Source organism: Triplophysa dalaica, chromosome 13 (assembly GCF_015846415.1).
Source record: "Triplophysa dalaica isolate WHDGS20190420 chromosome 13, ASM1584641v1, whole genome shotgun sequence".
In the NCBI taxonomy this organism is placed as follows: Eukaryota; Metazoa; Chordata; class Actinopteri; order Cypriniformes; family Nemacheilidae; genus Triplophysa; species Triplophysa dalaica.
In genome coordinates, this window is record NC_079554.1 from 7,140,796 (window position 1) to 7,153,857 (window position 13,062).

The 13,062-nt window shown below is 37.1% G+C and overlaps 1 protein-coding gene across 3 annotated transcripts; it reads right to left on the reverse strand.

The window, feature by feature from the left end:
• Window positions 1-324: 324 nt before the first annotated feature.
• On the reverse strand, window positions 325-6,733 carry si:dkey-239i20.4. 3 transcript variants are annotated; one of them, XM_056765352.1, is made up of 9 exons: window positions 5,406-5,465; window positions 5,142-5,296; window positions 4,633-4,821; window positions 4,031-4,190; window positions 2,668-2,810; window positions 2,342-2,541; window positions 1,463-1,818; window positions 1,256-1,328; window positions 325-1,135 (listed from the first exon to the last, which is right to left on the reverse strand). In XM_056765352.1, exons 1-9 carry the CDS (start codon window positions 5,446-5,448, stop codon window positions 754-756), a joined length of 1,701 nt encoding a protein of 566 aa, XP_056621330.1. In that variant the 5' UTR covers window positions 5,449-5,465; the 3' UTR covers window positions 325-753. The 3 variants fall into 3 exon arrangements, with proteins under 3 accessions (XP_056621330.1, XP_056621332.1, XP_056621331.1); XM_056765353.1 differs by lacking the exon at window positions 5,406-5,465 and adding an exon at window positions 6,603-6,733 and having other exon boundaries at window positions 357-1,135; XM_056765354.1 differs by lacking the exons at window positions 5,142-5,296; window positions 5,406-5,465 and adding an exon at window positions 6,603-6,709 and having other exon boundaries at window positions 326-1,135.
• Window positions 6,734-13,062: the final 6,329 nt, after the last annotated feature.

Consider the following 13,062-nt stretch of genomic DNA (forward strand, 5'->3'; position numbering starts at 1 on the left):
AACTTCGGATACCAGAAACACACCAGAAACATAATTCCCACTTTCCTTAAGGTCTGGCAGCCATTGGTGTAACACCACAGCGAATGGGACAAAACTTGTACAAAACATATAAAAATTATTATTGTTTTCAACCGTGTAATAAAATTGCACGTTAAATTATATCTTAACAGTGCACATTTTATTTACCCTACATAATAAACAGTTTTCAAAGAATAGGGACACCATTTAGTACTGCACATAAAATGATCTTGCTTAAAAATTGAATTAAATAAAAATGTCTGATCCTATACGCACCATCTGAAACACTGTTCTAAAATTAAAACATGATATTTCTGCTTTTCAAAGCATATATTTGTTTAATCATTTTAGAAGTTTTTATTATAACTTTATGTTCTTTTTTGTCTGCACTCAGGTTCATATGAAACAGCTTATTTCAGTTTGCTGCTGTTATTGTCCAAAATCACTATTTATGACATGTGCATGCAAATGTACTGTACAGACTATGTTTTCAAGTTTGCAACTCTGTTTTATTACACTGTTTTTTATAAGAAGAATGCTCAGACATTTTTCTAATGATTTTGTGTTAGGCACAGACTAATGGTCATACAAGTTTTTTAAGGAAGGTGAATGTTAACTTGTTAAGTTCATATGCCAAACAAATGCAGTACACTGGAGTCTAAAAACAGATGTTAAGCTTAATACATTTGCCAAACGTAAACTGCGGTCTTTCAAGTTTTTTAGTAGAGAGTTTGTCTATGGAATATAAGTGTTTCTAAGAAAGACTGGGATCTTCTTTTGTTTTACCATAATGATACAAATTACTGCAGCCCCTCCTGCCAGACCCAGCCAATACAACAAACTGATGGATTTTGTTTCCGGAATGGGGCGTGTCTTCATGGGTTTGGCCACACGATCCCATTGGGTGAGAATAGCCTGACGAGCACCTCTCCAATGACCTGGTCCGCTAAGCCGAAACTGGTAGGGCGTACAGGGACCAAACAAAACCCTCATACCCAGAGCAGGGTCTGTTAGGAGCAGCCAAACAATGTTAGGACATACGCCCACTTCCTTGGCTATTGTGTCTAGGTAAGGAATGTAGGGAACTTGAAGGGCAGCCTGCTTTGGACAAGGGTAACTATAGAGAGAAAAAAGAGAAATGATTAAAGCAGTGAAAGTCATTTAGGCCTATTAATAAATATTAATATAAATAGGCCGGTTAAATTTAGATTAAATAATCAAGGTTATGAGGAATTACCATTTTAAATTTGCTCTGCGTTCTTTTTCAATAATTTTGTGCATTTTCACTGCTGAGGGCAGATGGTTTAATCCTTGAAGGTCAAAAGGAAAATTAAAACATTAAACCACAACTTTGTAAACCCATGATTCTTTTGTAATGCTTTAAAAAAATTGAAGGACAATTTCATAGAATTAAAAAACATCACAGTAATACTGTGCAGATTACCTTTGATGACCCTTGTGGCCCAGCGTGCCTGCAACTCTACAGCTGGCATGATCGCCCCTTTGGTCTGGAACAGACCCATGATGCCCAGTGTCGGGCGCTCTAGAGATGGGGGAAAGATTCTTCTATAGAGAGTCAGTTCTCCATCAGGGCCAGAGTTTAAGGAGGAAGGGAGGAAGGGAAACGTTGAATTATATCCTGTACAGAAGATAACTGCATCAATATTTTCTTCCGCTGTCCCATCATTGAACATGAGTGTCGAGCCTTGGAATTTTTGCAGATTTGGTTTCATCACCAGTTCTCCCACCAGAATGCGTCCCGGGAGGTCATCGTTGATAATAGGACGCTGGTCAAAAACTCTGAAATTAGGAAATCAACAGCATTAGCAGATTAGATTAAGTTCTATTGCAGTTTAAATGCAGCTATACTACAAATGTTGTCAAAATAGCAGTTTTAAGACTTAATATGTTTGAAAGTTGTTTATAAATAAGTCAGGAGATTTGATGAAATTCTCAGTTGTGTTTAATTTGAAGTGATAGTTCACCCAAAAAATTAAATTCTGTCATCATTTACTCACCCCCCTTGTCATTGTAAACCTGCATGACTTTCTTTCTTCTCCACAAACAAACAAAGATGTTTTGAAGAATGTTGATAAATGAACAATGGAAGTGTTGACTTGCATTGGTTCTGTGTCCATAAAATATTAGTGAATGGATACGGCTGTTGCTTGGTTACCAACATGCTTCAAAATACTGTATCTTCTTTTGCATTTTGCAGATAAAAAACAGCTATACAAGTTTGAAATGACAATTGTAATTTCCATTTTTGGATTGACTATCCTAAAATCATGTTTTGTGGTTTAACAGAGCAGCAGCCAATCACCCATATTTAGGCTGTAGTCCATACAGCTGGTGGTCATGTTTCTGATTGAGCATTCTTTCCCCAATCCAATTGATCACAGCTCGAGGCAGCAGGTTAAAAATCAGATCCAGATTTCGCCTAACCAGCATCATATCCATAGGTAGCCCTCGATTTAACACGCGACCTGTGATCCATGCCCCTGTACGGGTACTCAGGAAGGTCTAGAGAAAAGAATAGGAAGACCACAGGAAGGTAGGAAAGGGAAATTAAATGTTTGTGTCAAAAGCTTGTATGGTGGTCAGCCATCTTTAGTCGCTGTATCTGAATAAGATTTTAAAATTGCTTGCCTTCTCACACAGTCTGCTGAGCTCCACAGCGATATCTCCTCCAGAATTTCCAATCCCAACAATCACAAGTCTCATTCCACGGTAAAGATCAGGGTCTTTATAATCATAGCTGTGGGCAATCACTCCTGGGAAAGAATCAACACCTGTAAAAAAACAAATGACACAATAAAATTTCTTCAATACATTATCTTCTCTGTCTCTGTTTTATATATACAGTATGTATGTTTAATCCATTTTGCCCTGAAATTAAACATTGAACAATAGTGATATAAATTAACTGTGTTGTCACTCATTGACTATGTAATCACACAGTACAAAGTCAAATTAACCTGACTTTTACAACCTATCAGAGGTGGATAGTACTGAAAGTGATAGCTTACCCCAAAATAAAAATTCTGTCAACATTTACTCACTCGCTTGTCATTTCAAACATTTACGACTTTCTTTCTTCCGCAGAGCACAAAACTCTAAGGTACATTTTCAAGTATCACTTATTCAATTCACTATATTATAAAGCACCATGCTTTTTACTCCACTTCATGAATACATTACATAAATGTTTCATTTTTCAACCTTTCATACTTCAGTACATTACAAATCTAATACTTTCTGTATTTTTACTCAAAAATGGATTTTTAAAAAACGATTTTTATGAGTAAAAAAAAGTGAAATGCACTGGAGTAAAAAAGCATGGCACGTGCTTTATAATGTAATTGAGTAAATTTCCCAAAAGTAAAAACACTCTTATAAAGTATAGATACTTGAAAAATGTACTTGAGTAACGTAATAATAGGCTGTGTGCAAGGTCACCCTATAAATGATAGTTCACCCAAATTTAAAAAAAAAAAAATTCTGTCACCATTTACTCACCCCCTTGTCATTTTAAACCTTTATGACTTTCTTTCGTCCTATCGCAGAACATTAAAGAATATATTTTGAAAATACTCGCCCCCATTCACTTCTTTAGTATGGACACAAAAGAAAGAATTTGGAAGAAAGAAAATCATAAAGGTTTAAATTGACAAGGGGGTGAATTAATTATGACAGGATTTTTATTTTTGGGTGAACTATCACTTTAACTACTGTCCACCTCTGCAAACTATTACATAAATATAAACAGCCAAGCAATTATAAAACACAAACAATTAATGAAACAACCAAAAAATAAAATACAGAATTGTTACTGAGATAAAGACCTTGTGACAAAACGCCCTCTATTACACACACAGAATAAATAAATAATACACCACATAAATTTATATTTTCCAAGGCACACAATAAGCCACCCAACATGAATCTGTTTTTGTCAGCTAAACATTTTAACAATGTTTTGTGACCTATTTGTGATATATAAGATGTGCACCTGGGAAGGCCGGTGTAGTAGGTTGTGTGTATTGTCCTGTACACACCAGCACACCGTCAAACACATGTTTTTCCTCTCGTCCATCCCTGCCTGTGGTTACAACGTCCCACTGACCAGAAGCTGAGAAATCAGGCCTCTGTCTTACACTGCGTACTGTAGTCTGAAACACATAAAGACATTTTCTAACTTATGATAGATCCTGAATATAAAAGTGCTTGAGATCACATGTCACCTGCTAAAGATTCAGTGTATGAAATTTAGTCATACCTAGTGATACCTCATTTAGTCACACCTAGCGGTGAGGTTGCGAATAGCAGCTAATGGCTCACTCCCCCTCCCTTTATGAAGCACTATGGTATGTACTGAGATCCTCACATACAGTATATATGAAATGCGTTCTGTAGAGCTGTTTGCCCGTTAAGGGCTACTGTAGAAACAACATGGCAAATTCCATGCAAGGGGAGCCACGTATGTAGAAATAACTCCTACTAAGCTAATAAAAACAAAACGCTTCTTTATGTAACGTCTTTATACACCTCTGAAGACATAGTTACATTATATTGCATTTCTGTCAATAGGACCTTTAATGGAATGTTACAAACCTGAAAGTGAATATATCTGCGAAGGTCAAAGTGGTCTGTGTAGATTCTGAAGTACTGCACGACAAGAGAGTTGTGCATGTAGTTTGGGAAATGATCTGGCATTGGGAAATCGCTAAAACACATCATTTCTTTTGAGGTGTTCGCAATAAGAGAACGATAAATGCTGGTGCGTTCCATCTCTTGTGTCTCCTGTGAACATGCAGGACAGACAACTGGTTAGAGACATGATAGAAGAAAATCTACGAAAATGAAAATACAAAGAAATTTTGTATTTCGTGTTCTGTGCATTGAGTTGTATGTGGGTGTGTATGAACCTATGTGTGTGTTTATATTGTGTGTGTGTTCAATTTTTTTTACTTATAATAAAGTATAACTTTAATGTTTTGCTCATAGTCAATATGTTTCATGTACTGCTGTTTTGTAAAAATAAAAATTGTAAAAAGCCCTATATAAATAAAGTTGAGTTGAGTAAACTTTAGAATCAGAGATTTGAAATGTTTAACGTTGACCTTAAACCTCCAGAGTCCGCCAATATCATCACTGCTTTCAAAACACACTGGCTCCATCCCTTCATCCAAACAACATTTGATGCAGACCAGCCCAGAACAGCCTGCTCCAATCACAGCAACACGCTTAGCCATGTTGCTTTGCAAAACTGTCAGCACTGAATGATTTTAATAAATATAAAAATAGGAAGGAATCATTCAAACTGTTCAATGAATCCACATTGGCATACATCTACAGCAGTTGATTAATCATTAAGAAGCACATACCAGATATCAATGATAGAACAATCCAAACAGAAATCCTAGACATATGCTGAAAACTAAACACTGAATAAGACAAATATAATCCTCACATTAACTGGAAGACTGTCTGAGGTCTTTAATATAAAGAAATGCAAGAGAGTTCTCCAGCAACAGTCACTCTATAGCAACGGTCTCATTTAAAAACAAGCTGTTATGTAACCAATCGAGTGTGTATGAAGTCTCACAGAGAAGGCTTGTCTGTGCGGGCACTGGTTTAGGGTGGATTCGACAGTTAATTGTTATAGATTTCAAGCATGTTTAATCATTTGCCATCACTACAGACGTGCAATTTCCCTTTCACTGTGTTCTTCTAAATCTTCTAATTTAAACGAAGATCAATAATTATTGTTTAAGATTCCATAGGATTATCCATGATTTTTGTAGAAACCCCTTTTTTTGGGTTTTAGCTATAACATATTACACCAGTTTCCTGTGCAGTGTACACTCTTGCCTTTTCAGTTATTATAGGCTAAATAAGACATTTATGTGTCCACATATATAATATATTATTATACTTCTGTATATTAAATTTAAAAAAAATATATAATTATATATTATATTGACGCGACACAACACTACACACGGCTTGTTGGGATTGTCGTGTTCTAATGCGTTCTATTGTCTTTTGTCGCGTCTCATCGTAACAACATGGTTTGTGTATTTGTTTTCAAATGCATTTCATTCTTTTCTATTGTGAAATATGGTAATTGCACTGTAACAGTGAGTACTTCCATACGCCCAGACCTTTTCACTATGATATGTTAGGATGATAATTAAAAGACTGGGTTCGTTTTAAGAATTATCCAAAGCAAAAAAATTATCATAAAAAGCAGTAATTAAAAATGACCACACTAGCAAATTTAAGCCGTCATGGATGTATTTCAATGACAACATTGCAAAGAAACTACATTATCTTAGTTTTGAACTTTTGATAAACACAAATAAACATGTTGCTCTTGTTAAAACATTGTAATTATAATAATAATATTATCGTAAAACAGTGAATTTCGAAAAAGAGGTGTTTTAACTTTCAACTAAAAGTTCAGTAACGTTACAGAAAAGTAAATCAATGAACCATGACGATGTTCACGCATTGCAACACTTTTTAAACTGCGATTTATTTTACAGACAATTAGTAATGTATGCAAAGCATCAAAATACCTTGTGAATGGGCTTGAGTGCGAGTAGTGCGGTTGTTTTGTTGATTTTATTGATACAGGAAGCTGGGGAGGGACCTGTAGAGGGGCTCGCGTCATGTCTAAACCATAGAGTGGGGTCTGTCTGCACTATTGAAACCACAGGTCAAAACTAAAGCAGAATGTTAAACTTTAAAAGCAAGGCAGCTGTACGTGTTTTATGTTTTAGCTGTCTTTATTTATTTGTTATGACATTTTCTCATTTTTTACCCCTGACATGTATGTTATTTAAGTTGTATAATATTTTTGCTCTTGTTAAAATTCATGGAAAATAGAACATAAGTATTCTGTTAAAAATTACCCAAACAGGTAAAATTCTGTCATCATTCATTCACTCTCGGGTTCTTTCAAACCTGTATAGATTTCTTTGTTCTGTTAAACACAAAGAAGATAAAGAAGATATTTGGAAAAATGGCTGTCATCATGCCAATCGCATTCCCAATTTTCTGCCATAGTAGGGAAAATAAATACTATGGGAGTCAATTTCTAACAAGAGCCATTCACGGTAGGGGGGTACTTCCTTTACTTCCTCTTGCCATTCATATAGACATGTCCATCCACCCAGCTGCACACACTTATACATTTAACTACACTGCCACCTATGGGTAGACGAAAGTATTATAACATATAATATATTGCTTGTACATTGTAAACATTACAATTCTGTTCATCGTGAAACATGGCTTTTAGAAAATCTAGTTAAGCTAGAACATAGATTGCAAATCACGTTTACAAGCTGCAGTATGCTCGTTTTCTTCTTTCACAGATGCAACACGTGTTGGGGGTCATGTTAAAAGGTTTACTGAATCCTCACTTCTTCAATTGTCTCTAGATATCTTCTTTTTGAGTTTTTATTGGAACAAACGGCTGGCTTTTACCACTTGGTGACCTCTATCACTGGAGTATTTTACTTTCCCGTAAACAAACCGATAATCTGATTCAATGTCGCTTCATTTTAAGTAACCGTTTACCGCCCTTCGCCACTAGAAGGCGCTGTTTCATACTTGTGTTTTAGCCGCTGAATGAAGCTTTTCTGTAGCACAAAAGCACATAGGCTGATCTCAGACCACATTTGCTTGGGGAGTGCCTTAAAAAACAGGTTTATTTTGCATTCTGGCTTTGTCACTTAACTCTTGAAGTAGCTTTCTAATATATATATATATCGCCTATATATATATATATATATATATATATATATATATATATATATACTTTTTTTACAAAATATACATATGAAGAGACTGGTTCCAACATGAGATAACACGTTCCTTTTTTTTTATTGTGCATTCCGATTCACATAAGATAATATGCTAAGATGAATTTCTTAAGGAGTGCCTTGAAGAAAGCTTAGTTTCCACACTTACTTTCTCACTTAACTCTAGCAGTAACTTTCTTGAACTGATATATACAGTCCAGCCCAAAATTATTCATACCCCTGGCAAATTCTGATTTAAAGTTACTTTTATTCAACCAGCAAGTTTTTTTGGACCGGAAATAACACAGGCTTCTCCCAAAAGATAATAAGACAATGTACAAGAATCATCATTGTGGGGAAAAAAAATTCTCAGCTTTTATTTACATTTTAACAAAAAGTGTCATGTCCAAAATTATTCATACCCTTCTCAATAATCAATAGAAAAGCCTTTATTGACTATTACAGCAATCAAACGCTTCCTATAATTGCTGACCAGCTTTTTGCATGTCTCCACTGGTATTTTTGCCCATTCATCTTTAGCGATGAGCTCCAACTCTTTCAGGTTGGAGGGTCTCCTTGCCATCACCCTGATCTTTAGCTCCCTCCATAGATTCTCTATTGGATTTAAGTCAGGACTCTGGCTGGGCCACTGCAAAACGTTGATGTCTTTGTCTACTAACCATTTCTTCACCACTTTTGCCGTATGTTTTGGGTCGTTGTCGTGCTGAAATGTCCACTGGTGCCCAAGGCCAAGTTTCTCTGCAGACTGCCTGATGTTGTTGTTGAGAATTCTGATGTATTGCTCCTTTTTCATGGTGCCTTTTACTGTGATTAGGTTCCCTGGTCCACCGGCTGAAAAACACCCCCAAAACATTAGATTCCCACCACCATGTTTGACAGTGGGGATGGTGTTCTTAGGGTTGTAGGCTTCTCCTTTTTTACGCCAAATAAAGGCTACATCATTGTGGCCAAACAATTCAATCTTTGTTTCATCGGACCATAAAACAGAAGACCAGAAGTCTTCTTCTTTGTCCAGATGAGCATTTGCATAGGCCAAGCGGGCTTTTGTGTGCCTTATCTGGAGAAGTGGTGTCCTCCTTGGTCTGCGTCCGTAGAACCCAGCGGTGTGCAGTGTCCGTTGGACTGTCTGCCTTGAGATGTTGCCACCAGCAGAGCCCAGATTCATCAGGATGGCCTTAGTGGTGATCCTTGGATTCTTTTTTACCTCTCTATCCTACTGGCCAGCACAGGTGTCACTTTTTGCTTCCGACCACGTACTCCGAGATTTTTCACAGTGCGGAAAGTCTTGTATTTTTTTAATAATACTTTGCACTGTAGCCACTGGAACTTGAAAACATTTTGATATGGTCTTATAGCCCTTTCCTGATTTGTGAGCAGCCACAATGCACAGCCGCAGGTCCTCAGTGAGCTCCTTTGTCTTAGCCATGACTGTCCACAAACCAACAGCAGAGAGCTTCTGTTTTTCACCAGTTGAGTTGATTAAAACAGCTGTTCCAGATGAATCAGGGTAATTAGGATGCTTTAGAACAGCTTTGACTATTTGGAATGGTATAGAACTTTGGACTATCCCATATACTGCGACAGTTTGCAAAGGGTATGAATAATTTTGGACATGCCACTTTTTGTTCAAATGTAAATAAAAGCTGAGAAATATTTTTTCCACAATGATGCTTCTTGTACATCGTCTTATTATCTTTTGGGAGAAGCCTGTGTTATTTCCGGTCCAAAAAAAACTTGCTGGTTGAATAAAAGTAACTTTAAGTCAGAATTTGCCAGGGGTATGAATAATTTCGGGCTGGACTGTATGTAACGGAGGCCAGCTAGTGAAGAGAGGCGCAGTCTGTAAACCTCCCTCCCCGACCCACTAACGGAGACATTCTTCAGGCTTCGGTCTTTTATGAGGCGCGGAAGTTGACAAAAGTAAAGCAAATGCCGAGAGAGGGAGTCAACGCGCCCGTGAGGGAGTGAGTGTGCGCGAAATGATGTGAATAAGAGCGAGATAATGTGAAAACGCGCGAGATGATGTGAATACATGCGAGATGATGATGTGAATACGCGCGAGAGGGAGTGCGTTTGCGCAAGAGGGAGTGAGTGTGCGCAAGAGCGAGCGAATGTACGCGAGAAAAAATATTATATATATATATATATATATATATATATATATATATATATATATATTATATTATTATAGAGCTTGCACGTATTGAACCATTCTAACTTCTACGCAGTGGTGTAGTCTAGTTTTTTGTAGTGAGTATACTATGATTCCCCCCAGCCTACTCATCCGTCCCAGGTCGACAACCCATGAGCACCACCACACTCACGAATGCAAGGATAGAGTATGCCTCTATATGTAATCAAGAAAGATTTATTGCAAGCAAGATTTCAATAGCCAATGACAGCTGTGGGACTTGCTCGTTTTAAATCTGTCAGTTAAGAGTTTTATTTATGTATACAGTCACTAAAGCACAGGTTTTATCAGCTGGCAATTTTCAATGCACCTTAGTGATCCACGGGAAAAGCTATTAAGTAATTCTACATAAACCCATCCTGCTAAAAATAGTATTACATACATTCTAGTGGTTTCCATTTAAATACCATTATGAAACACATTTCTTTATAATTTTTTATTTTATGCCTTTTCTATTGATTCCCATCTGCATCTCTTGTGTTTTGGGCAGGGTTCTATTGTTTTTTTAAGCAGGGCAACTACATCATGTAAAGAATATCTTGTGAAAGTATAAACTTTAGATTTTGATTTAGTTTAACTAAGGCCAAGTCAGAGACTTACAGTAAATCATATTGAAAAAAATGGTTAAAATCAAACTCTGATACTCGTCCCTAATAACTAGATTTATCACACACTTATGTAAGTTGCATCTATTATTGACATTGATAGTGAACTATAATAATTAACAATGAACATTTGTGCACTTTTATCAAGCACCTGTTGCACCTATAGATTGCTGGCAGTGTCTCTAGCTTGACTTTCACAAGGCTTGTAAGGAGTTCTCATCTCTTATCATCTAAAACAATTATAAACATTGTAGAATAAGTTATCTCTCCCTTTCTCCCTCATGTATTGATTCAACACACAAACTAACGTTTGTGAAGTTGGCTAGTTAGATACAATTTAATATGCCAGCAGTCACAATATGACTTGCAGTTATGTTAATGTTAACAAATATGCTTGTTTTATTAAAGACTACACAGTGGTTTTAAAAGTGGGGTGAGTTAAAGGCAGAAAGTATAATACACGGGCGAACAGTGTGCACATTGCGACCCCTGAACACTAACGCGAGGATTGGGGACCCCGCGTAAAGCATCGCATGAGCCTCGTCGGGCTCATTATCTGTAACACCTGCTGCAGCTGCACGAAGCGCCAGTAGCTTCGGGGGCAGGCTTACGATAACACTGATAGTCTAAACGCTGCCTTTAATGATCTCTTTGATTTCATATCTCCTGGTTGCACCAAAAGTCAGTGGGTCGTACTTTTCTGACACAAACGATGTTGTTACGTAACCTTGCGCTTTTTTAAGTGGGTATACGGAAATTCTTGATCTTTTCTTGTGGGTATACGGCGTATACCTGCGTATCACGTAGACTACACCACTGGATGTATGTGCATTTATTTTTTAAGCTTTTAAAAGTTTTTTCCACAGTTAAATACTGATATATGGAGCATGACATGTAACTGTGGAAGGTCAGAAAAGGATGGACTTACAAAAATAGGTGATGCCATGTGAAACCTGATTTAAACCTGGTCTAAACGGTGAGAACAACGTGAGAACAATGTATAAAAGATGGAGTCAGATATGTACTGGTCGGACATCTTCAGATGAACTCTGTATATCTCACTTTGACTTGTTCGAACAAATTCAAGATTTAAACCCTTGAAACTTGGCTTTTTGGTCTTTGTGATTTCGCTGAACATTTGATGATCGATTTCGCCACACCAACTGAGCCTCTCTTCACTAGCTGGCCTCCGTTACATACGGTATATATCAGTTCAAGAAAGTTACTGCAAGAGTTAAGTGAAAAACTGTGTGTGAAAAATAAGCTTTCTTCAAGGCACTCCCTAAGAAATTCATCTTAGCACATTAACGCATGTGAATCGGAATGCACAATAAAAAATGAACGTGACGTGTTATCTCGTGTTGGAACCAGTCTCTTCATATGTATATTCTGTTAAAAAAACATAGGCTATATTCACATATTAGTTAATGGAAGCTACTTCAAGAGTTAAGTGACAATGCCAGAATGCAAAATAAACCTGTTTTTTAAGGCACTCCCCAAGCAAATGTGCTCTGAGATCAGCCTATGTGCTTGAACCTAAAGAAAAGCTTCATTCAGCAGCTAAAACACAATTATGAAAAAGCGCCCTGTTGTGGTGAAGGGCGGTAAAGGGAAAATGAAATGAAGCGACATTGTATCAGATTATCGGTCAGTTTACGTGGAAGTAAAATGCAGTTTAAAAAGAGATTAATAACACTTTTTTAAAAGTGCTGTGCAAACAAATGTCATTGAACGTTGTAAGGCGTCACACAAAGAGACTGTAAAAATGTCACCATTCCGTAATTATTAGAATGATTGACGCGATGACGACCTCCAGCGGTAGAGGTCACCTAGTGGTAAAAGTCACCCGTTTGTTCCTATAAAAAGTCAAAATGAAGTTATCTTGAGGCAATTATAGAAAGTGAGGATTCAGTAAACCTTTTCGGATGACCCCCAACACGTGTTGCATCTGTGAAAGAGTGAAACGGGCATACTGTAGCTTCTAAACGTGATTTGTAATCCATATTCTAGCTTCGCTAGAAGTCGCAGGCCATGTTCACAATGAACAGAGAGTTTGCTTTTTCAGTAGGTGTACATCCAGGTGCTGTTGATTTCATCGGTTAGGTGGTGAAAAGAATACCAACACACCCATATACAAGAAAATATCTTTATTTGTAGGCATGCGCTTTCGTTATTAGAGCGCTACGGCCTATGAAAGCGTCACTGGGATTCAAACTCATTAAATACAGCAGATTACCGAAAATGTCAATCCAGCGTTTTCTTCACTTTCTCGGGGAATGTTGAAGATTCACACAAACATGAAGTCTACCTTTTCCCCCAAACCCGGTGTCACAGAGCATCTTTAAAATCATTGATAGGTTTTCTAATCAACACGCATCCACGTTATAATGCGCATTCCTGGTACTATCGTGCA